At 40.0% G+C, this 26,502-nt stretch overlaps 2 protein-coding genes across 4 annotated transcripts; one reads left to right on the forward strand and one right to left on the reverse strand.

The window, feature by feature from the left end:
- Nucleotides 1-846: 846 nt before the first annotated feature.
- LOC131993503 (fibulin-7) lies at nt 847-13,624 on the reverse strand. 2 transcript variants are annotated; one of them, XM_059359446.1, is made up of 9 exons: nt 13,352-13,624; nt 12,046-12,092; nt 11,930-11,956; nt 9,587-9,763; nt 7,010-7,135; nt 6,749-6,886; nt 5,296-5,433; nt 4,739-4,877; nt 847-2,473 (listed from the first exon to the last, which is right to left on the reverse strand). In XM_059359446.1, exons 1-9 carry the CDS (start codon nt 13,363-13,365, stop codon nt 2,101-2,103), a joined length of 1,179 nt encoding a protein of 392 aa, XP_059215429.1. In that variant the 5' UTR covers nt 13,366-13,624; the 3' UTR covers nt 847-2,100. The 2 variants fall into 2 exon arrangements, with proteins under 2 accessions (XP_059215429.1, XP_059215428.1); XM_059359445.1 differs by having other exon boundaries at nt 11,930-12,092.
- A 972-nt stretch (nt 13,625-14,596) lies between these two features.
- Nucleotides 14,597-24,348, forward strand: LOC131993857 (zinc finger CCCH domain-containing protein 6). 2 transcript variants are annotated; one of them, XM_059359914.1, is made up of 12 exons: nt 14,597-15,056; nt 17,021-17,252; nt 17,349-17,453; nt 17,540-17,789; nt 17,893-18,035; nt 18,217-18,345; nt 18,704-18,818; nt 18,937-19,046; nt 19,122-19,345; nt 19,432-19,820; nt 19,920-20,111; nt 21,093-24,348. In XM_059359914.1, the coding sequence occupies exons 1-12, from the start codon at nt 14,971-14,973 to the stop codon at nt 22,634-22,636; spliced, it is 3,519 nt and encodes a 1,172-aa protein (XP_059215897.1). In that variant the 5' UTR covers nt 14,597-14,970; the 3' UTR covers nt 22,637-24,348. The 2 variants fall into 2 exon arrangements, with proteins under 2 accessions (XP_059215897.1, XP_059215898.1); XM_059359915.1 differs by having other exon boundaries at nt 19,923-20,111.
- The last annotated feature ends 2,154 nt before the right edge of the window (nt 24,349-26,502 follow it).

Genomic DNA, 26,502 nt, shown 5'->3' on the forward strand with positions numbered 1-26,502 from the left:
TCTTTTCTGTTCTGATGGAGATTTATAGATTTACAGGGTTGCTGCTGTTTCACTTCAAAATGACTTATGGTTTTGTGCGTGTGTAGGCAAATACAAAATGTGTTTTAGGAGGATAGTGTATAGCTCACTATTTTACTGACATTTATTTATTTATTTCAACCAGCAGTTCAGTATTGACAATTAACCCTTGTGTCTCACTTTAAATAAATTGCTCATAGCCTTAGAGGATTATATATCAATGTCAGAGTACTGCCATAAAAATATTTTTCATGGAGTTGAATGTTTTAACCAACTTCAGTCCTGATAACTATCAAGTATACATTCATTTTCAAAATGATATCCCTTTAGATGCCATTTATTTGTTATTTATTTTTATTTTGTTTCTATGTGTATATAATTTTGTCCATAAGCAGTAAGAGGGACACTTGGAAGAGCACTAGAGTCCCCACGTTTCTGTGAGTCTGATGCAAAACAAGTGTAAACCACACTCTGTGCTGGCTTCACCTCAAGGACCTTACTGTATATTTTTATCATTACACAGCAGCAAATGGCTTGTGTTATGTAGCTCAGCGCTCTCCAATTGTCCCTGGCAATATGTCCTTCCGCTTCACAATGGATGAAACATGTGAACATCAAACAGCCCGAGCACCAGCCTGAAACAAAGGCTACAATGTGAGTCCTCCTGCTGTGGTTACTGAAGGAAATTACGTGTGCTGCCATTAAGGCACATTGTCGTTTTCAGAGCAGCATGTACCGTCATGTGTTTTGATTCTCACCATCCACTTTCTCCTGGAAGCATGCAGCTCTTCTGGCCCCTTTTATTGCAATGTAAACCCCTGGATGGAGACGTGAGAGGGGGACAGAGTGAAGGAAGTTAACAGAACACATGTGGTGAACATTAGTCTCTTCTTTCTCTAACAAGTAGCACACTAAGATGTGTTTTTCAAAATGTGACAGTTCCTTGTATTAAAGTCAAAAAGAAATACTGTGAAAGTCCTTTTGTTTCCGAGACGTGGGAAATGCTGTCTTGGCTTGCATTGTCTGTGAACTTGAGCTCCAGGGGCTGTATTATAAAATACACATTCCTCCTCTCTAACCTTTCATCCATTCAGTCAGAGAACTTTTTATAGCCATCCAGCGTTCATTCATCAACTGTGCATTGGTTTGAATTTCGCTAATTAAAATTCACTCATGTTGGATGTAGTATGAAAACATGCACTGCCACAAGGACATTTAATAGCACACTGCTCAGCGTCAAGTGAGGTAGTTCTAACAAATACTGAAATGTTAGACTTTATTTCAGTTATGCAGAGACAATTAAAATTCCATATAAATTGTGTAGTGCATTTGCAAGCTTGCCAAATGATCTTTGATGTAGAATATAATGATTTCTGGGTAACATACAGAATATGAGTAACAGTGGAAATATGTCCAGGTACAGTACTGCATCTACTGTTTAAAAAAACTCCCTTAGTATAATGGATGGTGCCTTAAACAAGGCAAGCTAGTACAAAAGAAAAACAAATATACAATATATGATGGAAGATAAACATGTGGCGTACAGTATGTTACAATGTAAAAACCAGCAATAATATTTCCAATAAATTAGAGCCACAGGAGCACTAATGTCTTACAGGGATTTATCATCGATGAAGCGTGGGCAGTGCATCAGCCCCGGGGCCAGACCCTGAGCTACACAGACATGATCTATGATGGACATCAAAATACAAACATAAAGCAACAGCAATGTCAAAAACAGCTCTCCATCTCTCCCAAAACATTCATGCTTTTGTTTAGTTTTCATGCATTCAAACACAGTCAAACATCATCAGTCAAAGCTCAAAGTGACACTACTTAAAGCATCTAAGATCTGTTTTGCCATATATTGTTATTTATAATATAACTGTTAAATATTGGCTTGTCACTCTCTTTCTCTTTTGGATATTTGGCCACTGAACAAATGCTGACCTGCGACTTAGACAAATTAATTTCTGATAGGGGATGAAGTAACAGTATCAGTAAACTCAGTGCCCCTTACACTCTTCTCCTTCTTCTTCTTCACCTTTCTGTCTCTAGTGTTCCTCCTTCCCCAGCTCGCTCTCAGAAGTTATAAGGTGAAACCAGAATGTTAACTCTGGCCACATGTTTGGCCTGAAAGGTGCGGTCACTGTACTCAGACATGTCCACATCGACGCTGATCTCCTGCGGCCCGCGCAGCTGCTGGACCAATATCAGCTCACCAGTTTGTCTGTCTGAACGCTGCATGACAAAGATCCCTCGGGAGTTTCCGCCCACAATGCCGAAGCGCAGGCTGTCAGGGCCGGTGCGCCCCGGGGCTGCAGCGGTCGCCATACGGAAAAGCGTTGCAGGAGTCTGCAGGTTGGAGGTCAAAGACAGGTAGTGGAAGGAGACGGTCTTAGGGGCCAGGTGGCAGGAGCGGCTGTCCATTGGGCACGGGTTTCTCTCACACTGACTGCAGGACAGAAATGCAGCAAATGTTAAAACGTTTCCACATGAAAATGTCTAAAAAAACAGCTTCAGTTGGGAACTTACATTATACCAAATGTTTCCAACAGATTTTCAAATCTGCGATTTTAATTGACAAAACAACCCTGTTTATGTGGTTGCCTGTCAATGGCGTCATGTTCCTTTTCGCACATCAGAGTTTTCATAATTTGTCTTTTTATCCAGTTTTGGGCATACCTCTTTCCATGAAATGATTGTGACAATGTGATTTATTCTTGACAGATAAAAAAATGAGCAGATGTTTGCAGCAGTTAAACTCCCAGCCCCTCTGGGATGTCCTTTGTCTGCCGAACAGCATAACAGAAAAACTGATTTTTAATGTGAAACTGGATCTGTTTGTTTTGAATGAAAGAAACCTCTGCAGAGAATTCGGCCTATGGTGAAAACCTCATAAAGGATAAACTCCTCCCATGATCCCATGCTACTTCACAAAATCACCAAACTCAATCTTTTGTTATTGTTTTGATTGAGCGACCCCTAGCAGCAGCAAAATTACATATTTCGCACTTGAGCAGGAGCAGGACAGACAAAGTGGTAAATGTTTTTTCCACTCTCTGTGTGTTAGGCAGTTGTCATGTAATGCAGCCATTTTGTCACTGAGAAAACGATTACATAATTAATCTCTCCCGGTGGGAAAGTGTTTATAAGTGTTTCTTTGTGACTAAAGAGAAGTGACACGCATACATACAGTACATATGAGGTCATGTACCCTGAAGTCTTGGATCATAGCAAGCTGTGAACTTCTTTTCTGTGTTCTGGGCAGTACTTCCAAACCTCCATCTCTGTACACTGTAGTCTCCAAACCTGCACAGCATTATTATGTTATTAAATTATTAAGTATGCAATAGGGACACAGCTACTGTCTTACTCGATTCCCTGCTTTCTCCCTTGTTACAAGTGCTTTTTCCAAATGTTTATTCATCCCCTTTGCTGGCAATGGAGCAGTATTTTACCACATTGATGGTTCAGTTGAAGCAGACAGAGCTTTGTTTCATGCTCTTAAATGAGGCAGCTTGCTGATGACGGGCAAATAGGGAGATGGAGGTCTCCAAACATTAGTCCAGGACACAGATGTTCTACATGGAATTAAAATGAAATAAAATAGTCATCTCGTGAAGTTCTGCTCAGCATGCATGTTCTTTTTCAGGAATGATTTGATTTTCTGTGATACAGCTATAACAATAACTTCCAAAACTCGACTAGTCGGACGATGAGATTTTTAAGGTTTTAAACAACAGTAAACAGTTAAGCCACATTTTAAAAAACTGAAAACATCCTGTGCACAGCAGTGCTTCTGTTCTGGCTGCTGCAAGGTAAACCAAACTAAGTAAAAAAACAAAGTTCCTGCGTCCAATACTATGTCTTCCATAGTATTTTTTGCACTGCATTATATGTGCATTTCTTTGGTATTCAACTTGCTATGAGTTCATAGATAACAAATACTTGATTGTGCTCTTTGTAGTTTGTAAGATACATCCATTCACATGGGGCTACTGTTTTTTTCCTGAAATATATATTTGTTAGTGTGATAACAAAAACACATTTTTCAGCAATTTGATTCATTTTTAATATTATCCTGGTGTGCACTGGAACTTTGTTGTTTTTTCAGAACAATCACAGAAAGTAGAACCAGGAGGTTGGTTTAACTGTGATGAATGTTTATAATTGTTTCAGTAATGGTTTCATAGGCAGCCTTCGATTTCTCTTCCAAATAAAGTTTGGTTAACTTGGCAGTTAGTGTGATGGCTGTGTTGCCAGATCTCAGCAGTTACCATGGTGAGTTTTATGTAATTTCTTACCAATAGCAATGGAGCCAAAACAAAGTCCCAGGTTGCATAAAACCTGAATTTCCCTTTACGTAGTTCAGCTGGAGAACTCTGAGGCTGTAACACCTTGCTCAAATGCACGTCTTCTGTGACAGTTTATACATGTTTTTTAACCTGTAATTGTTGTTCCACTGGCATGGATTACTGGCACACCTGGACACAGCAGTGATCAGTTTTGTTTGGGCTTCTCTTGCTATTTCAAGTCCAAATGTCCACCAGGAGTGCATTAGTGTCTCGTGGTTGGATCTGGTTTTGTATGCACAGGGTCATTTGGAAGTTAATGACAATTTCCTGCTGACACGTGGAAGTTCTTTTCTACTGCTTTTCACTGACAAAATAAATGACGAAAAAAAGCAAACAGGTCACATTGGGGTGTATCCACTTACAAGGAAGATGTCTTGACGTAGCTGATGTTGCCATGAGAACGGGGACACTCTGGGTTGACACATTGAAAGCCTCCCCCCATGTTGATACAAGTTGTCCCTCGGCTACAGTTGTGCTGCTGGCTTAAACATTCGTCCACATCTGGAAGACAAAACAGCAGAGGCATGTAAGAATGAGAATCGCGGAGAGAGACTTGCCAGACTGACTCCCTGCTTCCTGGTTACCACAGTCAGAGCTGGGGGTGCTGTGATTGTTTATTTGGTTTTTTAGTTTAGTCTCCCACAAACGCCTCATGTCCTAAAGATCCCTTTCTGCTGGGAAACGGTGAGGTCATTCATTCCGCTGGCAAGCATTGTAAGCTTCAGGGGTGCAAATGAAGGTGGTAACGGGGTTTGGGGCCGACAGACACCTCTGCAGAAACTAAAAGCTCGCCGCTCAAGGCTCCTCGTCTTTTTAAGTCACAGGTATTCCTCTGTGGAGTTACATACCCAGCCAGATCTGCAGCCAAGCCTGGGCTCTGTGAATGAGCCTTTGTCCTCTGTTCCCTCTTGTCACTCACCCTCACAGCTCCGCCCGTCTGGGAGCAACTTGTAGCCACTGGGGCAGGAGCAGTGGTACGAGCCCGGGACATTCACACATTCGTGGATGCACAGCTTCCCCCCAGCTTCCAGCCGGTACACTTCACACTCATTTACATCTGTCAAGAAACAGACAAAGAATATGTCTTAAACATGCATCCCCTGACCAGGTCATTACGCATGTGAAAGTGAATAAGAGAGGGGAGATGTTTTCGATATAGGTAATCTCATGCAGTTTTAAACATACTCCGAGGAATCAAAGTATGTTGTTTTGCCCTTTGAGCATCTTGAACGTTACCACATTTAAAGCAACTGCATAAAAAAACACTTATGTTATGTTACTCTTGTTAATGTTACTCAACTAATTACATCTTAAAGGATCTGAACTATGACCTAAATGGATGCTAATCAGCTTGTGACCTCTTGAGAGGATTATTTTGTTTTTCACAGACTGGCTCCACAGATTACTCTCATTTGTAACCACATTAATCACTAGAGGGGGTAAAAGATTTGTTTATAAAATGCATTGCTTTGGTTTAATCAGATTTGCTCATTCGGTAGAGGTGTGCCTCAAGGCTCTGCTTTAGGGCCACTTTTATTCTCTATTTCTATTAATGACCTCCCGCTCCTTTTTATTCTGAATCCTGTATACACCTATATGCTGATGATACTATGATATAGATATCAAAAGCTTCCATATCACAAAATCAAGAGGTCTACAATTCAATTTTAATATTCTAACAAATTACTGCTTGATAAAACAAAAACCTTTTCAATGCTTCCTCTGTGGGAGACAGAACCTCAACTTCATATTCAACTTTTTGGTTTTAACTTGTGATATTAGGTTTGTAGATTGACTCTGAATATGCCTCAATATCAAACGTTGATCATGTCATTAAAAAAGTACATTTTGGTGTTAATGTTATGTATCACTCCAGACATTGTTTCAAATTTAATGTTGGAAAGAGACTCAAGTTATAGTACCAATCATGGACTAAGCTGAATTTGTTTACCAGAATGCTAATTGCTGATTGTGTCTAGTCTGAGGTTGTACTCTTTTGTTTCCCCTTTCTCTTAGTAATTTCGTTTGTTGGGGTTTTTTTTGGTTGTTTATTTTGTCATTGTTGTGTCATATAACATTGCATCTTGTACTGTTCTGTTTTCCATTCCTATTCACAAGTGTTTGTTTGGGCCCCTCTTGAAAACATGATGATACCTCCAAAGGGGTTTATCCTGATATAATAAATGTCTTATGTTCAGTGATCTTTTCAGCAGTAAAATTCCTCAAACATCTGCTATTTTTCCCTGCTGTGATGTCATTCAGCAGGGCACCAGCTCGGGGGAACTGATCTGTAGCTGACCTTGCTCCCCTGTGAGGAGGAGCAGTAAAAAGAGAATTTCCCCACAGGGATCAATTAAGTAATTACAGCTCACCCTGACAGATACTGTTGTCAGAGGTGCCACTCATGTGGAAGCCTGCATCACAGCTGCAGTGTTGGGCTCGGTTCACTTGGGCACAGCGAGGTCTCCGGCTGAACGCTGGGTCATTCATAACACTCCACTCAGGTGGTGCTGCATCAGGGTAGAAAGTAAAGGTTAAAGGTCTGTGCTAACATTTGATCTGGAGATGAACACATTGTAAACAGGTACAGTAGTAGATCACAGACTATAGTCTCACACATTTTTGGTACCGACCTGTCTGGGTTTGGTGTTGACAGTGAGAGCCACTCCAGTTCTGCGGGCAGGTGCATTTGTACTGGTTGACACCTTCCACACAGGTACCTCCATTTTGGCAGGGATTACTTGCACACTCACTTATATCTGTGGGTGTATGAGAGATTTTTCTATGCGATCAACTTTTTCAGAAACTTGCAGCTTCTTCTGTTTCAATTATTTTCCCATTCTGATGGCACAACAGTTGCACTTTTGGAGCCACTTCCGACATACACATTTCACAGTTCCTCATGCATCCTCGCATTAGGCCAAAAACATATATAATAAACACTGAAAGAGAACATTTTGCTGATAATAAATACTTTTACTAGAGTAAGATTTTAAATGCTAGATTTTTTACATGGAGTATTTTCACAGTGTGGTATTAATAATTTTATTCAAGTAAAGGATCTGAGGACTTTTTCCAACACTGCTTCTCTTAAACCTTGACAAAACAAATGAGATTAGACTCTTGATACATGTTTCAGAATAAAATATTTAGAAAAATTAAATAAAATGGTGGATGAAATCATCTGCAGCCAAATGTATCAAACAGCAGAGCTCAAAGTGATGGCAAGATCAGGTCCTGGAAGAAAACAAAACCACTAAAAATGAAAAAGCCTCTGGAAGCCTTTCGTGCCTACCATCCATCCATGGAGCAGCAATGAGTGTCCACCCAGTTTGATAACTGATACTTACGAATGAGAGACTGGTACTGTCATTATGGGCACAGAAAGTCAGTGACACCCTTTTATTTGTTCCATTTGTGGAAACGTAGTAGCTATTTTGGAAATGAAATCTAATGGGGATGACTATTAAAGTCTAATTCAATAAAATCCATATGCATCTTCAAAGTTTAAAATGTTGGTGTTATTCTATATGGACATATACAGAGTTTTACTCATATTTTTATAGTATATAGGGAAAATGCATGAATGTCTTTGTTGTTTTGAAAATGTGAAGGTGTTTTCTTCCTGCAAAACAGCAATGACGTACCTTGCTTCTCAATAACTTCCCAATAAAACTTTTAAAGCAATTCTTATCATGTTTTCATGCACACTTCATTCATGCTTCTTTGTTAGTTCTTTAACAGCCTCCACTTGAACATGTGCAAATTGGTATGACTGCAAATGCCTTTGACTGTGAGTAACGCTACATTGGTGTTGGTATTGGCCAATATTATGATGCAAAATGAGCTTGGTAAATACTTGTACATACTGAATACATACTGGTGACATCTCAGTTTGTATAAAGTACATATTAATTAATTTTCTTATTGTCTTATTTGTCGCATATGGATTAATTAATCTTCAAACAGTGCCGTCCAAGAAGATGATAAAGCTGTAAAAAATCTTAATATCACTTGTAACAGAAATACTGTAATATGCTTAAAAATGCAAACTGTTGACAACAAAAAAATGTACAGTAGGAAAATAGTACATCATGCCTAATTATCTTTGTTTCTAGTCAGCTCTGAGAGTTGTGCAGATGTTCAAATTATGAAGCAGCCTCTGCTCTCTGAGGCCACAGTATACTGGAAGACAACCAATCCCTTTAATGTTTATTTGGCTTCCCCAGGGGCCACCACAGGGCCATAACATGAAAAGGCCCACTTCACTCTGCAAGATATTTTTAAACTCTTCTTAACTTTAAAGTTTTCACACTCTGTCAATACTGCTTTTTAGGCATGACTAAATTTAGACCTCTTATGCTGGGCTGAAAAACATGAACAGGGATAATACTGTGCAGAGTCAAACCTTCTTGTGTTGTTTTAACCATGAATGTCAATAAACGTATGCACATGTTCAACTGAGCGCGCCACTTGGAATTTTTGGAAGGGTGCCACCAGCACAAGCTGAAGGGGCTATCAATAGCATGCTTAGCATACTTCTGTGCTATCAGACCATGGTGTGGGTATAATGTCTGGACTTAACCCCGTCCAGTGGGACTCCTGTCAAAGAACCAGGGAAACATGAGCAAGAGACATAGGGTTTATCTTACAGTAGTCCAACCATTGCTGTTCATGAGGAGTAGAAACCTGGAGGGTAAGGCACCCCACAGTGGAATGCAGTACAGGTGTTTTTCTGTGTTCAGAGACATTTAATGCCATTTTAACGAGGGCTTCATTCAGTACGCCGAGGAGCTGCAGCCACTCCAAAGAATGCCTCTTTTCTTTGCCTGTTATCTGTGTGTGTGTGTGTGTGTGTGTGTGTGTGTGTGTGTGTGTGTGTGTGTGTGTGTGTGTGTGTGTGTGAGGAGCTCAGTTTGGCTTCTGGGCTGATGTCTCTTTCATTCTGGCATTCAGACACTGCTGAGCCAAGGTCGCCCTAAATTGGTGCCGGGATTTCTGCTCAACAGAGTATAATGCACAGACATAGCAGTTCTTGGACCAGAACATTCCACCAAATCAGAACAGTAATGGATATTTGTGAAAGGCATGGGGCTGAAAAGCTCCTGAGACTGCTTTCCTCACCTGAATCGAATGTCACTATGGTCTCACACATGATTAAAAATGAGGATTTGTGGCAGGGTAATAGGACTGAAATTCCTGCATCTCACCTTTACAGATGGCACTGATGCCAGTCCAGGTGCCGTTGTCCCGGCACACGCGGGTGGCAGAACCGACGAGATGGTAACCCTGGGAACAAGTGAAATGGACCTCATGTCCGACAAAATACTTTGAGCCAAACTTGGTTCCATGAGCAGGGGCTTCAAGAGAGGGGCAGGTGGTGGGAGCTGTGGGAGAGAGAAAGAGAGCACGAGAGGAAGCCTGGTCACATGTGGAGTAAGCCTCCCGACATCCTCTGGCATTCTCTGCCTGGGGATATACACGTGTCACCGAGCAGTGCAGAGCCTTCATGGGAGAGGACGCTTCGAATGCCTCATTTACAGTCAAGAAGCGCAGCTCTGGCCATTTTTATGAGTTAGAATTTCACCAGTAGCCAAATGTAAGCCTGTGTTGCATACTCTGGAAAGTTTACTGCATGTATAATACGCAACATAATTACATTACATAACATTGTGAATAAATTGCATTTTTTACTTTAATGGGAATTTATGCCTCATCCAACTAGGAGAAATTGCTTCCTATTCTTTTAACCTCAAGTGAAAATCACGGCCAGGCCACTTACAATAGTGTAAGATAAATCAATCTTGTATGGCCAGATCGCCATCATGTCCAGCTTGGTTTGTAGAATAGTGAAAGCCCATTGTGTTGTTTTCTGACCGCTTCGATTTTAAGATTGATGCTGGGGTGGGGGAATAAATTGTTTCCCAGATGCCAGAATTCTTTCTTGAAAAATTATGTCTGGGCGCACAAAAGTCAATAATCATGCATTTCCCTTACAGCTCAACCCATTGGATTTGACACATAAAAGACACATGAAAATGTGTTGTGTTTATGTTCTAAGCTAGGCTAACTTGTGAGTTTTGGCTGAGCATTAGCAACCACCAAGCAAAAATCAAAATCTAATCTTAACATACTAAATAATTTACTGTAACTATATATCTGAGTCAAGAGTGTATTTGATTTGTATTTAATTACTTTTATTCATAGTAATAGGATTTTCATTCCCATCTGGGCATTTAAAGCAGGTGGTACAATCTTTTCACTTTTGTCTTTTCATGTTGTTTGGCCTTTATTGGTATAAATGTAAAATATCAGCTTCCTCCTGTCTTGCCAAGTACTCTCCAGAGTTATGGACTGCACTGGTCCATCGCGAACAAATTGGTCTCAGTGTCTGCTGCCAAACAACACAATTCCACAAATCCACTTCCCCTGTCAAGTACCCAGCTCTGGAACTGAGATGTCCTCCAGTGTTGGATGAATATATAATCCCATAATAAAATATCTGGCTCTCTATTGTCAAAAAACTGTTTGAAGATTGACTTCAAACAATTGAATGTTCCCAAAATGTTTTAAATGTGATCCTTTGGAATCTTGTGCCTTTAAGTGTGAACTGTCATTCAGTAAGTCACATCATGCATGCACATGAAACTTAATACCACATGGATTGTCAATTAAATGACATTCATTCAGTATAGTCTTTTTCTGTGACAATAAATGCATAATCCAAATCCAATTTATATTTTTACAGCCAATCATATACTGTGTGTTTATATGATCAGTGGAGCAAATATAATAATATCTCTCTGTATTTTTGTCTGCCTGCTATCATGTTGTGTTAATCTTACACCTAACACCTAAAGAATGTGTATTATATGACGAAAATAACAAAATCAAAATCAATTTCATACAGTTACTATAACAAAATATCAGAATGGCATCCGCAAATTCATTTTAATCACTTTAAAATCAAATGGCTCAATTGTACTTAAATTGTAAACTTGAAGACTTCTACCATAGCTACTTTTTAAGATAACACAAACATTGCACAAATACTAAATACCTTCAGTAAATCATAGTATTTCTCTGCACAACATTTATGTCAGATGGTCAAATAAGCAGAGAATGATAGACAAAAAGCATGTTCCATGACAGCTTCAAAACAAAATAGCTTCTCAACTGGTGGATGATTTTTATTTTATTTTTTTACACTTAAGCAGTCCTATGAGTTGAGTTGTGAAATCCACTCACAGCCAAACCCAGAGTTATTTCTTTTCTCCATTCATGTAAGCAACAGAGAGACAGAGCGGTTGTGAGGCAAGGTTAAAGAAAACGACAATGTGCCTGCTCTATGGGCCCATAGATGTGGAAGATAATTTAATACACACAAGCTTTTTTGGCTTCATGTTCCACTGAGCAACTTTACTACAAGTGAACGGGGCACCACACTGTATCCAGTGCTCTTTACACATCCATGTTCAACACAGTAGTCCATAAACCAATCAGTGATGTCACTGATGTGTACTATTATGTGTTGCTGTCTGTTTATTACTCACCAGCGGACTGGTCAGCTTGAGGTAACTTGGAGACAGAGTTCTGAAGCGTTGCCAGCTTTGACTTCATGATCCTGAGGCCCTCTGTAAATCGCATCTCCTGGCCTTTCAGAAATTTCTCCATTTGTCGAAGCACCCCAACCACCTGGTGCTTATCCATGCACGTCTGCAGATAAAGCAAGAGCACTATGAGCAGAATTAAGAGTTATAAAAGAGCCCTGGCACAACATTTTAAAATGCAATGACTTTCCAACAAGAAAAAGAGTTACCTCAGTTTAACGATCATAAAATATAGAACATGAGCTGTGAATAAACATTAATGTGCAGCTGTGGAGCATGATGTAATTGAAACTAAAACCATCTCATTGGTGGGCACATGGTTGTTATGGTTACAAAGAGTTTTCATTGATATTAAAAGACATTATGTAACATGTTTTTACTGTACTTGGATGCTACAGTAACCATGCTTTCTTTTATTTTAACCTTTATTTGCTTTTCTACTATTTTCCATTAGACCACAGTGCACTCACAGTGAGATATTCTCGGCCCACCATCTCTCTTCTTCTCTCCCTTGCCCCTATCACAACTCCAGTGGCAGACACAGCTGGACAAAAGCTGTCTGGCAGATGTCAGTGGGACCTTAGTCCAAAATGCTGTTCCTCTGTATATTTTGCATGGTGGCAGGGAGGCACATGCTCATTGGATAGTTTGAATGAGCAGATTTCAAATAACATGGGTACCACTTGCAGTTATGGAAGAAAGCTTGTCAAGCCATTGCAAAGTTCCTCAGAGAAAGTGCCTCTAATCCTTTCAGGAGGGTTTATTAATCACATGCTCATTGGAACAATTTCTCTGTGCAGCATACCTTAAATTCCTGCACTGGCATTTGAAGGGCTTTGTACAATAACAACTCGCTTCATTGCATTAAAATTCAATGTGCACAGAGTTTGGACATATGCAGTAGTTCTGCTCTTTTTACCTGCTCCAGGCTAAGGGGAAATGCCACAAGCTGACAAGACAAGAGAGGATTCATATCCGGATGCTACAAAGGAAGTTTTTGAGAAAAGCAAAAATATATATATATCCTCCAGTGAAAACTATAGACTATCATCATCAAATGTTGCAAAACTTGAAAATGACACATAGCTACACACAACCACAACTGGATAAATTGCTAAAAAAAATAATAATAATAAAAAAAAGAGAGAGAAGAGAAAAGAAAGTCAATATTACTGATTGGGGCGACTTTTCGTGCATAATAGGATCAAAATATTAAAATGGATTACTTTTCCTCACATTTATGAATAGATCCCAAATATGGTTTGTTCTCAGATTTTGAGATTTCTTAGGAACACATTATTGAGCCAGTTTGCCAAGATTGGCAAATCTTTAAGGGAAGCTAATGTAAGGTGTTATTGCTCTTACCTGAACGGCAGCATGACCACTCTGAATAGCTGTCAAACACAGCAAAAGAAAACACCTGCGTCGAAAAGACAGAGCCATCTCTAAAAGTCCAGTAATAATAAAGTAATACTCTTTCTCCAAGACTTAGAAGGTTCCCTTTTTATATAGTGCTTCGATAAAATCCAGAAGTAAAGAACAAATATCTCGTATGAAGTTCCGCTTGTTTGAAGAGTTTGGCGGATGCTCATCAGGTGTCTGACACAAAGATGCGCTCCCGTCTCTTTATCTGCGCTCTCGGAAAGTTCAGCCTCTGAGCTCTGCACGCCACCTAGATTTCCTGCAGCAGCAAGAATCCCTCCCACCGAGATACTCCCAAACATTTTCATGTTTTTTTCCTCTTTGCATCTCTCTGTTGCTGTTATGAAAAGCTTACTACGATAAAGAGTCAGAAATCTGGCAGATTACATGACTGAATAACCGTGTTCGTGTTTGTTTACTCTGCCTTAAGGGTAAAAAAATGTTTTTTCATTTTTGTTTGTAAACTCAAATAACTGTATGTCTTCAGAATATAACTTCCTTCGGAATATTATGCTGTTCATTAAAGTGGGTTAAGCGGTATAATCACTGAGTCGGCTATTAACACTAAAAATGACCAATTATCTGTCTGTAGCATCAGGTAACTGCTAACTGCCACATAGGTAACCTGACGCTAACCGTTAAGGCTGTATTGTTTTGTCAACTAGAAAGAAAGACACTTATTTTGAGCCTCTTATTAGACTATTAACTAAACATTTTAGTCACAACCGTTAATTGGCTCGGTATTATTGTGGTACAAGCTTGTCTCTCACGGTTTGTCTTGTAGAGTTTGAGCTACACCTGCTGGTCACTGACAAGACCACTGTGCACAGTATCCATGCGCGGAGAGAAAAAAACGATTAAATAAATCCGTAGCAAATAGTAAAGCGATAAAGAGATAAGGCTGCAACTGTTTGTTTGTTTTTTGTTGTTGTTTTTTAACTTTAAATTGGGTCATTATAGTGGCGTAATACACATAGTCATAAATTAAAACAACAAAGGACAAAACTGTACGTCGTATACACTTCATTGTTGCAGATGTTGAAAATAACTGACATTGTTTTGGACCAATAAGGATCACAGTTCTGTTCGCCCGTGCAACGGCTGACCAATAGCTGACGAGGATTTGGTGTAACCAAGGTAGATGGATCCAGATGGGACTATAAATAGGTGGAGGAATACATGATCTAGGAATGTGTTGCTGCAGACCTCAGAAGCCATTTTGAGATGATGTCCCTGTTGAGAAAGCCTAGGAAGATGCTGAAATCAACGAACATGGTTACATTTCTGTCTGTTTCTCCCTCCGTCTCCTCTATTTCACCATGGCAGCTGTCAACCGACGGGACATTAGCAAAGCGGGGTATCAAGCTGTGCTCACAGAGTTAAAACGACATTGATATGAAAGAGGAGAGTGTCTGTTTACTGTCTCTGTCGAGACATGTAACACCGTGAGTTTTTTCCAGTCTGAAATCTTCCAGCATCTCTCACAACCCAACGTCTCCTTTGAGTGACTGAGTTAATTCACTCTTGTACCGGGGAGAAGGGAGGCAGATTTCCGTTTTCCAATGGCTTCTGTGAGCCTTGTTTCCAGTCCCCCAGCCCCTGTTCTTGACAAAAACATGACAGACTCTGAGCTTGCAGGGGATGAAAGGTCGAGTAACATTCTTATGCAATTCTTAATACGCTCATCTGTGCGTTTCAGTGCTGTGGTGGGTCTACATGCTTGTGTTACTGTTTTCTTCATGAATTGCAAGATTTAAGAGTCCACGGTTTCCCCCCTCAAAAATCTTTGCATGCCTCTGTGGTGCAGTTGCATAACGCTGTCCAAATAGCTTAGATTTCTCATCACCGCGTCGATAAGACTCATTCATGATCATTTCCATGCAAGGTAGCAGACCTCATCGTTTGTGTTGTTGTGGTACTGGGACGAATCCATGGCTTCATTGTTGCCATCTGCAGGAGACTATGCAAATGACTATGATGTAAATGCCACGCCCATCCTCGTAGTGTACTCCCCCTACCGGGCACCTGGCAGTACTGCTGAGACAGACAGGGTTCACGCAGGGTTGAGATTATGTGCTTCTGCTGGATGCAGGCCATGCCTGAGTCCTTGTCATTGGTCTCAAGTCCTTGCATGGCTGGCAGACCATGTGAACAAAGAGGGCCAAGATTTTGCTGGTATCAAACCAAATATGTCACCAGGTGATTTAACTGTCTGAAGCTCAAAGGAGAAGAAGAAACAGCTGGTGTGGTGTTTGGTTTGAGCCAAAGCTGATGTGTTTTGTAGCTATTAAAGGCTATTACACCTTCCATGCCTCACCCTGGGCATCTGTGCCTCCTCTTACACAAATAGGTCAAGACTTTTAGTCTTTAAAGTGGTTCAGAAAAGTAGTGTAGTATTCCAAGAAGGTTTGGAAATGCTCAATAATGAGATTGTGCTTTAATTGTGATGGAAAATACATTATTTTATACATGAGAAAAAGTTTTGCTGGGATTTTTTAAGACCATACTTATACATGGTATTCTACCACTGATGCTAACATTACACTTGCTGTCAGTCTTAGGTTAAGTACACGATTACAGACAACTCATCAGTCATTTTATGCCAGTTTCCCCTATACAACATATTCAACTTGGCAAATGTTTCATATTGAATGTTGTCTGCTGCTTTAACTGGACTAAAAGTGAAGTTTAGGTACAGTGTCAGGGTGGCTTTAGATATGGAGAGTGTCAGGTTGAAGCCAGTATCAGAGGAAGAGGTAGCTTGATCTGTTTTAGGTCGTTTTTGTTTTGGTGCACCTACTTGCATTATTATTTTTTAAAGCAGCTGACATTACATATCATACATCTATTATTAACAATGTGATTATATTCCTTTAACTGAAACACTTGCTCTGTATTGCCTAGAAATTATCATGGAGTATGTGCAGATTTAAAGGCGTGAATTCAGGCGTGAATTACGTTTTCACCAGACATTATGAAAACTTGCTTTTAACTGCAAAGCTTCAGTGGCATAACTAACGAAATGCACCATCACTATTTCTGTCTGAATCAGGACAGAATATAAAAGGCAGCTCAGTTATGTTTTAGTAACTCCTCTGCAGACACACAGAGGTTATGGGTACTGCAGAAAGAAAGAAAGCAAGCCCCAAAAATGCTTCGAAAATCATGTTCACATACTGATCATAACAGTAATAGAGGTTGGTGGCTTTGAACTAAGTCATAGTAAACTCATCTTTGACTTCAGGCTGTCATATAGAATAACTTAATGGATAACCTTGCTTATAATAATCAGAGGTTTCCATGCATTTTACTCAAACTGAGGTTGAATTTAATTTTGCTTGCATGAAATAATTACACACACTGGGATGCTGGAAATTAATTATTGACAGGATGTTTTTAGCACAAGAAAGGCTGAGGGTGTATTGGAAGCTGTCTGGCATGATGTGTAGTACTTTATTCCAGCAATTTTAGGATAATGATTTATTTTTTCATATTATTATTATATTCATTTATATTCATAGCAGGTGATTCTGGATTCTGTTTTTTCCTTATTCGTTTTTAAATTATCCCTGAAACTGATTAACAATTATACTCACTGTACTGACTTTTCAGAGAGGATGGCGAACTGGAGGATGGAGAAATAGATGATGAAGGAATTGGAATTGAAGAGGAAAACAAAGAGGCTACTGAGGTGAATGAAGAGAAAGAGAAGGAAAAGGAGAAAGAAAAAGGAAAAGAGAAAGATAAAGAGAAAGAAGAGAAGAGTCACAGGCACTCCAGGAAAAGATACAAAAAGACAAGAGAGAAGAGGAGGTCCAAAAGGAGGAGGCGTGACAGACAGAAAGTAAGATGCGATCATGACTCATAGTGCTACCGCAATAAAAGTGCGAATATGATTCAAAATTCACTTTAATGTTTTGTCTTTGTTCCCTCTCCTCAGCACCACTCGCCCTCCAGCAGCTCCAGCTCGGACAGTTATGACTCTGACTTCGACCGACCAGAACGGCCCAAAAACCGGAAGGGATCTGAAGGCCAGTCCTCTCAGGTGAGTTCACTGCTGGCATGCTGTCGTTTATTATTCATGAAGGCATAATTGCGTGACATTTTTCTCCTTAACTGTTGTCTTGCCAGCATGGAAGGGATTCAAAGGGAGGCCATGGCAACTCACAGAAGTCCCCACCGCACAAGAGCAGTGATTTCGACAAATACAGCGACTACAGCGATGACAAGTATGATTACGACGAAGAGGAGGAGGATTACGAGGATGACATGTCCGAGTATCCGCCGTCAAAAGATTCAGTTTCCCAGAGTCAGGGAAAGGGACGCCATGCTAAAGAGCAGCTGAAGAGAGGAAGCATGAGGGGGATGAAACAACAGCAGTGTATGAGTGCTTTAATGATTATTTTCATATCAGATCATTCCTTTAGTAATATAGCAAAACATGTTGTGTTTGTGTTTGATCACTTCTTCCAAAATTATTTCAGTTGGGCAGAGAGGACGGGGCAGAGGGAGTGGACCAGGAAGAGGACGGGGGATGCTGAACAAGAACAAGAAGCTGAAAGGAAAACCATGGGGAGGACGTGGACGAGGTCGAGGAGGAGACCAGGGCATGGAAGACATGCTACCTGTAATTGTGTCCCTCAAAATCTGCAACATGTATTATATTATTTTAGTTGAAAATAATACTCTACTGTCTGTACCACCTGCTACTACCTGCTAATTATTACATTACTATTATATTAGTCATGGTGACTCAAGCTTAACGGGGACACATTGTGCTCATTTTCTTTGTTTATTTTGTGTCACAGGAAGGAAAAAATTCTTTAGGTTTTCAGAAGAAACGGCCAATTATGAGCAAAGAGTTTATCAATCAGCACACAGTTGAACACAACGGAAGATACATCTGCAAGTATTTCCTGGAAGGTCGATGCATCAAGGTACAGTAGCGTTAATGTTCTGTTACTTGATTTAACAATGTGTGCTCAAATATGTTTAAAAACAAACAGTTTTTCTAGGAAAGCTCTGAGAGGCAAACAGGAAAAAAGTGGAGTGATCTACTTTCTACGATCTAAATGGTTTTCTCTCCTGTGTTTACTACTTAATAACAGGTGGGAAAAAAGGTTTTGCCAGGATAATCTTTCTCAGTTATTTTTTTATAGTCCAGATTTTTTTAAGCAACATTATCCTGGCAGAAACTTTTTTCCACCTGTCCACCAGATATTTTTTTTCTTACTTGCCTCTCAGGGGTTCCTTACTTTCCTACCTGACAGATAAAATAATATTTTCTTCATACAGGGGGAACAGTGCAAGTTTGAACACGAGCTCGTCATACCAGATAAGAAAAAGGAACTTTGTAAATTTTACCTCCAAGGATACTGCAGTAAAGGAGATAATTGCATTTACATGCATAATATCCTTCACTAATGACAACAAGTGCTTTTAATTACATTTCTTTAATTGCATTGAATAATTAAGTGAAATCTCATTATACCTTATAATTAGTCACGCTCCTTAACCTGTGATTGCACATGAATACCCATGCAAGTTCTTTCATACTGGAGCCAAATGTTACCAAGGGGACAACTGCAAGTTTTCCCACGAGGCTTTGAACGATGTGACCAAAGAGCTGCTTGATAAGGTACGATGAAGATTCTCAGCTGTAATGGTGTGTCTTATTCAAGTGTCTTATTTCTTTTTCCATCTTGTTTGTCAGATAATTAACACTGAGGAGGAGAACGCCCGCGAGGACGAGTTGGAGCTGGAGGATCTGAGAAAGCAGGGTATCGCCCCTCTTCCGAAGCCTCCTCCTGGGGTAGGGTTGCTGCCCACTCCTGGTCAGAGCAGTCCTACAGATGGCCAAGCGGGGAAGAAGATCCCCTCCCTGTTTGAAATCAAAGTTCAACCGACTGTAGACTTGGCACAAAAAATTAGCCTGAGGTAACCAAAATCATCTGTTATCAGGCGCAAATCAAACTCGTAAAAGTTTATTCTCAACCTAATTACGCATGTTTTTTTCATTTTAGTGGATCCGGCTTCTCCCAGAATCAAGGTGAAGGCACCAATCAGTTCAGTGGAGGCTCAGAGGACATGCAGAGTGGAGGTATGGTGCCTTCAGGCCCCTCTGCCCCTCCTATTCCTCCCCCTGGATCACCTGTTCCCATGGGTCACCCTACTGGACCACCCATGCCACAGAACCCTCCAGGTCACGGATTTCCAATGCAGCCACCAATCCCCCCTGGTCAACCCCCACCCTTCCATATCAACCCTCAGATGAATATGCAGAGGCCTCCGTTCCCTCCGATACCAGATCTACAGATGCTGCAAAGTCTTTTTCCTTTCCCATCAATGGGTCAGAACCCAGTAGACATGTTCAGCAGCTTTCTCCGAAACCAGGCCATGGGTCAACAAGGAGGTCAGTGTTATACTAATACCAATTTACAATAGGCTTATTATCTTTTAACTGTAACTGAAATTGTAAAATTGTGTTCCCACATTTTGTTTTTCAATGTAGTAGACCCCGCTGTGGCCTTCGTGCAGAACCTCCAGCAGCAGATGGGTGCAGAGTCACAGTTGCAGTCTTTACCACCAGCCGTACAGAAGGCCATCTTCTTACACCTGACACAGCAGCAGCAACAACAGGAGTCACATCCACAGGGGAATGAGCCACAGAGAGCAGAGGGCCAGGATGATAATTCAAACAGAGGTAAGTGCCTAGGGGCAAGAAGCACGTTTGCTGATTTAATTAAGATAAGACGTGTTTAACCCAGACCATTAACAAAAAATCAAGCAGGGGCTGCAGTAAAAATACCCATATAAAATGGAACATGATTAAAAATTAATCATAGACTGTATATAAGAAATGGACATGCAGTCACCTAGTGGTTTGTGGACTGCCTTTTTGAAGTCTCAAGTTAGACCAGGCATGTCCAAACTATTCCACAAAGGGCTGTGTGGCTGCAGGTTTTCGTTTCAACCAAGCAAAAGCACACAGTTTGACCAATCAACTGTCTGAAGACAGATATCAGTTGATTAACTGAGTCAAGTCTGGTGTGCTGCTGCTTGGTTTGAACGAAAACCTGCAGCCACACGGCCCTTTGTGGAATAGTTTGGACATGCCGGAGTTAGACCATTCCTATCTTCTGGAACCAGAAGGGACTATATTTGGAGAGAGAGTGGTGCCATAAGTTATCAGCTAGTGACAGCTAGCCAGCTTGGTTAGCAGGGGGCAAAAATGAACAGCCGCCAACTCCTTAGTTTGTCTTTTAGTACAACGGCACACTGAACAAGACATTTTTCAACTAACAATTAGCTTTAATGAGCTGAAAACACACTGTGATAGATTTAAAAGACAAACACATAAATGTGTACATGATTTATTGAAGAAAGCTTGAAACTAGCAATTGAGACCAAAAACTTGTTTACTGAAGTAATAAATTAAGTGAGAATTAGGGTAATTTTCTCATAGACTTCCATAAAAGAAAACACTTGTTATTGCAACCAGTGGAGCCGTCCCCTGCTGGTCGTTAGAAAGCATGCAGGTTTAAGGCACTTCAACATTAGCTTCACTTTTCAGGCTCGAGGTTGCTGCTTGGTGTTGATGCACAGACAATTTACAAACACAGACAATTTACAAACATGTTCTGAGATAACAAATATTTTAATATGGTTCCATCTTTTTTTGCAGATGAAACCACAAACTGGTACTCAAGTGACGAGGAGGATGGAAGCTGTGTTTCTTCCATCCTTAAATCTCTCAAGAAGCAAAGTGAGTTGCAGCAGTCTCAGTCCAAGCCTCCCCTGGCTGCCTCAGTGGCTCCAGTACTGGGTGACCCTCGGCTTGTGAAGGAGAGGGCCCCACCCACTGACCCCCGTGTGAAGACGGACCCTCGACAGCGGCCCCCAGATATGAAAAAGGAGTCTGATGGAGCTGCAGACCCACGGTTCTCCAGAGACCCCAGGAAGGTGAGACTTATGGAGCAGAGTTCCTATCGTCAGCAGAGCCATCCTGTTCCTCAGAAGCCTCCGACAGGAGACGACGATGATGAAGGAGAGCGGGAGCTCAGGGACAAAGCTGTCCTCATCCCTCTGGATGCCAGCCCCGGTGTGGTGCTGCGGGACCCTCGTTGCCAGTTGAAGCAGTTTAGCCACATACGGGTAGACATCCTTCTTCAGCGGCCAGCCTTCGCTCAGACTGTGGTATGGGCCCCTGAGGACCTCATCCCGTCGCTTGTCCCCAAACAGGAACACTCCATCAACCTGCCCCTTCCACCCCTCATTGCAGATGCTCAGATGAACCGAGCAAACCTGCCTGACCACCCCCCCGTCTCCAGCCCTCCACCGTGTGACCCCAGACTGTCAGCTGCACGTTTGAAGGAGCGTATGACTCGTTTATCCTCTGGATCTCTCGAGGCTCGATCTTCTACTGAAAGACCTGTGGATCCACGTCAGCAGAAATCTCTGGACCCCAGACTCAAGCGTACAGGATCTCTGGACTCCAAGCTTCTGGGTCAGAAAGTGCCCTCCTCAGGGGGAGGAGTTGTGGACCCGAGGTTACAGAAGACTATCGCTACCTCCTCTCCTCATGCTGTCCAAGTTAAGCCAGAGCCTGAGAAGCTGCCACCATATGCCCCTCGCTTGGCATCATCTGGTGGAGGGTTAGAGAGTCCCACTACAATCCTTGGGGGCATCAGTCTGTATGATCCTCGTAATCAGAGCGAGCAGGCTCAGAAGGAGCCAGCAGAGCCGCCTAAAAAGACGTCAATTCTGAAACTCCCGGCTAAGAAAGACAACACTCCGCCACTCTCACCAAGCCAACGAAGCGGCTCTTTCGAAGAGGCCAAAAGCACAGACGTTGCCTCAGACCAGCTTCCACCTTCCACATCTCCCACAATACCTCCTGCCTCACCTGTCAAACCCCCTGCAGTACATAACCTCCCCATCCAGGCCCTAGCCGGGCTGATCCGACCCCAGTACACTGACCCCAGGCAGGCCAAACCAGGAGGACAGGGCTCTGCAGGAGCACAAGAAGAGGCAGAGGAGAAGAAGCAAGAGGAGAAGAAGCAAGAGGAGAAGAAGCAAGAGGAGAAAAAGCAAGAGGAGAAGAAGGAGCAGGAGGAGGCCATGGAGGAAGAACCGAAACGGGACGACCCAGAGGAGGAGGAAGACGACAGGACACTTAAAGACGTGTTCAAGACTTTTGACCCTACTGCTTCCCCTTTCTGTCAGTAAACACCCCAGTGTGGAAATATATCACAGAAGATCTGTATTTTGATGAGATGTGTCTATTAATCTTTATTTAGCTTTACATTAGCCTATTTATTTCTGTATATAAATGATCCTGTATAAATCACCTACTGTCAAGTGCACCACACGTGTCAGTATGGAGGTGATGTTAGATACACAGACACAGTGTACAGCTACTTTTGACATATTAATGCTGAAATGTTTGTTTTGAAAGTGTGTGTTAAAGTATTTTATCATTGTGTAATTTTCATGTAAACAATCAGAAAAAAGGAATTACGTTAACATGTAAGGACTGAGCCACATGGGTTCATTCCAGGCATTACACCCTGTAGAATAGATAATTCACTCACTTCACAAGCAGAGATAACGCTAAATAATCAATCAAACAGTAATTGTAAGAAATCCCTTGAGAATTTTTGTATTTCCTTATTTATTTCACTTTTATATTATGAGATATTTGTGTTCATGCTCACTTTTTATAAGGGATTTTTTCACAATAAGTCAACAGATGTTTTCTTGAATATTTACATTTTTACCACACATCCTGCTTTGAGTTTGTGAGGTTAGATAATTAAACTAAATTCTCTACAATATGAAAGAGTTCAGTACTCAACTGAGAAGAAATGTGTCCTTTTGAAACATTGCAGCCGTTCAATTTGTGTTATGTACATTGTTGGACCTTTTTTCATCTTTAAGTGATCTAAATGATTTGAGGATGTAAAGTTACTGTTGTAGGCTTTTTTTTACTTGTTGCCGTAACAGAAATTACATTCAATTGAGTCAACTAATATTGATTACTGAATTTGTTTCGTCATTATCATTCCTCAAAACACCCACTAATGAAAAGCTTGTAAATATCACATGTTTTTCAGCAAAATAAGAAAGAAAGAAATGTACTATACAAAGAGAGAAAATATTGTCTTGGTCACATTGTATTGATATATATTATATAAATGACCTTTCTGACTATGTTTCTTGTTAAGTTTTGTTGGAGTTGACTGTAGATGAACTAAAAAAAGGGTGAATGTTGTGGACTTAAGGTGGCATGATGCTCAGCAGTTTGTAATATTTGACGGTTAAGCTTTATATATTTTGTTTTTTATCGTTTTCATAATTCACATTGTAAATGCCTATTTTGTATCACGTGTACAGTCTGTTTTTGAGTGTTTTAATGAATAATTCTTTATTTTTTCTGTCAGTTTGGTGGTTATGATTGTAATAATACTGTATGACATTTTAACAACACATATGCCTGTCACATTTCAGTGATTTTATTATGATTATCTGAAATAAACAGATACAACATAAGGTATTTTATTTCACACATCAAGTTGCATTGTTTCATTTTGGTGTGCATAAATGTAAAACACGTCCAGCAATATATCAAATTTTTGAGCTTCAATCCTAAATATTTCATGTCCTCCACCGTGCTGAAATGTCCTTGAGCATGACAGTCTGTGAAAAGCTCCCACTAAGGGTTGAGTGGGTTTCTATGGAAAGAAAAAAAGATCCTGCAAGCCATAATATGAGAAACTTTCTCAAAATGATGAGAAGTTTTTCTCCAAAGTCATTATTTAAAAAAAAAAAAGTCATTATTTTGAGATATTAAGTCATTATTTCAAGGGTTTCTTAGTCTTAGTCATTTTGAGAAATTTTATTTTATTAAATACTAAATAATTATTTTGACAACAGAGTATTAGGGCCACATTTAGAAAAAAAAATAATTACGAGATTAAAGTCATGAATATTGAATTGATTACGAGAATAAAGTCAAAAATATTTAATTACGAAAATAAAGTTGAAAATATTTAATTAATTATGAGAATGAAGTCGTACATAATTGGTAGGCTCCTCTCCTTAGAAAGGAAGTAGGTCTAAACAAAAGCACTAATTATTTAGTATTTAATAAAATAAAATTTCTCAAAATGACTTTTATTATGAGAAATCCTTGAAATAATGACTTACCTATGTTGAAATAATATAGTATATAATAATATATAATAACTTAATTTTTTTTTTCTAAATGTGGCCCTAATACTCCATTGTAATTTTGAGATACAAAGTCATAATTTAAAGATATATTGTTATTTTGAGATACTAATTAATTATTTTGAGAACATTTTTAATATTTAATACAGACTCATTATTTTGAGATACTAAGTCAGTATTTTAAGGTTTCTCATTATTTTTAGATAAGTAATTATTATTTTAAGGATGCTTCTCATTATGACTTACAGGATCTTTTTTTTATCACATTGGCAGAAGTGGGAATCCATAGATTTCACATTATTATAACAAATAGAAACTAGGACTGCAAGCAGTACTGAACGGGCCCTCGCAGTACACGCGTGTCGGGGCATGCTGCCGTCGGGGTGTCTGCATTACAGGGGCCAGTCTATACCACCCCTATGAATTTCATTGCCTTAAGTGTTAAAGTGTGGCCACGGTACCAAATATGAAATTAGACTGCCACCACAGTGTCACCTAGGGGCCGATCAATAAAACCTTAAAGGGTTATCCTCAGGAGGGCATTGACAATAATTGTACCGAGTTTTGTATAATAATGCACAAATATCCCTTTAATCCTCATACAGTGTCTGAAGGAGGACTCTTAAGTGATATGTATAAGTTAGAAGAGGCAGGTAGCAATGGTGGAAAGTAACTATGTACATTTACTCAAGTACTGGACTTAAAGTACAATTTTGAGGTACTTTTATGTACATTTTATTTAAACTTTATACTTCTACTCCACTACATTTTGAGGCAAATATTGAACTTTTTACTCCTCTACATTTAGCTGACAGCTTTAATTACTTTTCAGGTCAAGATTTAAAATGAAAACATGATACATTTAAAATGATTACCCATTTTTATAAATTAAACCACTTACAAGTTTATTAGGTAGTTAAAATGAGCGGAGTGGAGTCATTTCACAGTGTGGTATTAGTACTTTTACTGAAGTAAAGGTTCTGAATACTTCTTCCACCACTGTCCTTTTTGCTTCTTTACTTTTATTTTTTATTTTTTATTTTTTATTTTTTATTTTTTATTTTTTATTTTTTATTTTTTTTTTTTTTTTTTATTTTCCTCTGCGCATGCGCGGCCCCGTTGCGCTACTGCGCACGCGCGGCCCCATTGCGCTTCTGCGCACGCGCGGCCCCGTTGCGCTTCTGCGCACGCGCGGCCTTGTTTTGCTTCTGCGCATGCGCGGATTTTCGGCGCACGCGCAGTAGCACAACAAACCCGCGCATGCGCAGTAGCGCACACAGCCGCGCATGCGCAGAAGCGAAACAAGCCCGCGCATGCGCAGTAGGGCAACGGGGCCGCGCATGCGCAGAGGAAAAAAAAATAATAATAAAAAATAAAATAAAATAAAATAAAATAAAATAAAATAAAATAAAATAAAATAAAAAATAAAATAAAATAAAATAAAATAAAATAAAATAAAATAAAATAAAAAATAAAAAAGTAAAGAAGCAAAGAGGACAGTGGTGGAAGAAGTATTCAGAACCTTTACTTCAGTAAAAGTACTAATACCACACTGTGAAATGACTCCACTCCGCTCATTTTAACTACCTAATAAACTTGTAAGTGGTTTAATTTATAAAAATGGGTAATCATTTTAAATGTATCATGTTTTCATTTTAAATCTTGACCTGAAAATTAATTAAAGCTGTCAGTGGAGTAGAAGTATCAAGTTACATAAAATGTACATAAAAGTAACTCAAAATTGTACTTTAAGTCCAGTACTTGAGTAAATGTACATAGTTACTTTCCACCATTGCTACCTGCCTCTTCTAACTTATACATATCAGTTAAGAGTCCTCCTTTAGACACTGTATGAGGATTGA

The sequence above is a fragment of the Centropristis striata genome, chromosome 20 (genome assembly GCF_030273125.1).
Source record: "Centropristis striata isolate RG_2023a ecotype Rhode Island chromosome 20, C.striata_1.0, whole genome shotgun sequence".
Classification (NCBI taxonomy): Eukaryota; Metazoa; Chordata; class Actinopteri; order Perciformes; family Serranidae; genus Centropristis; species Centropristis striata.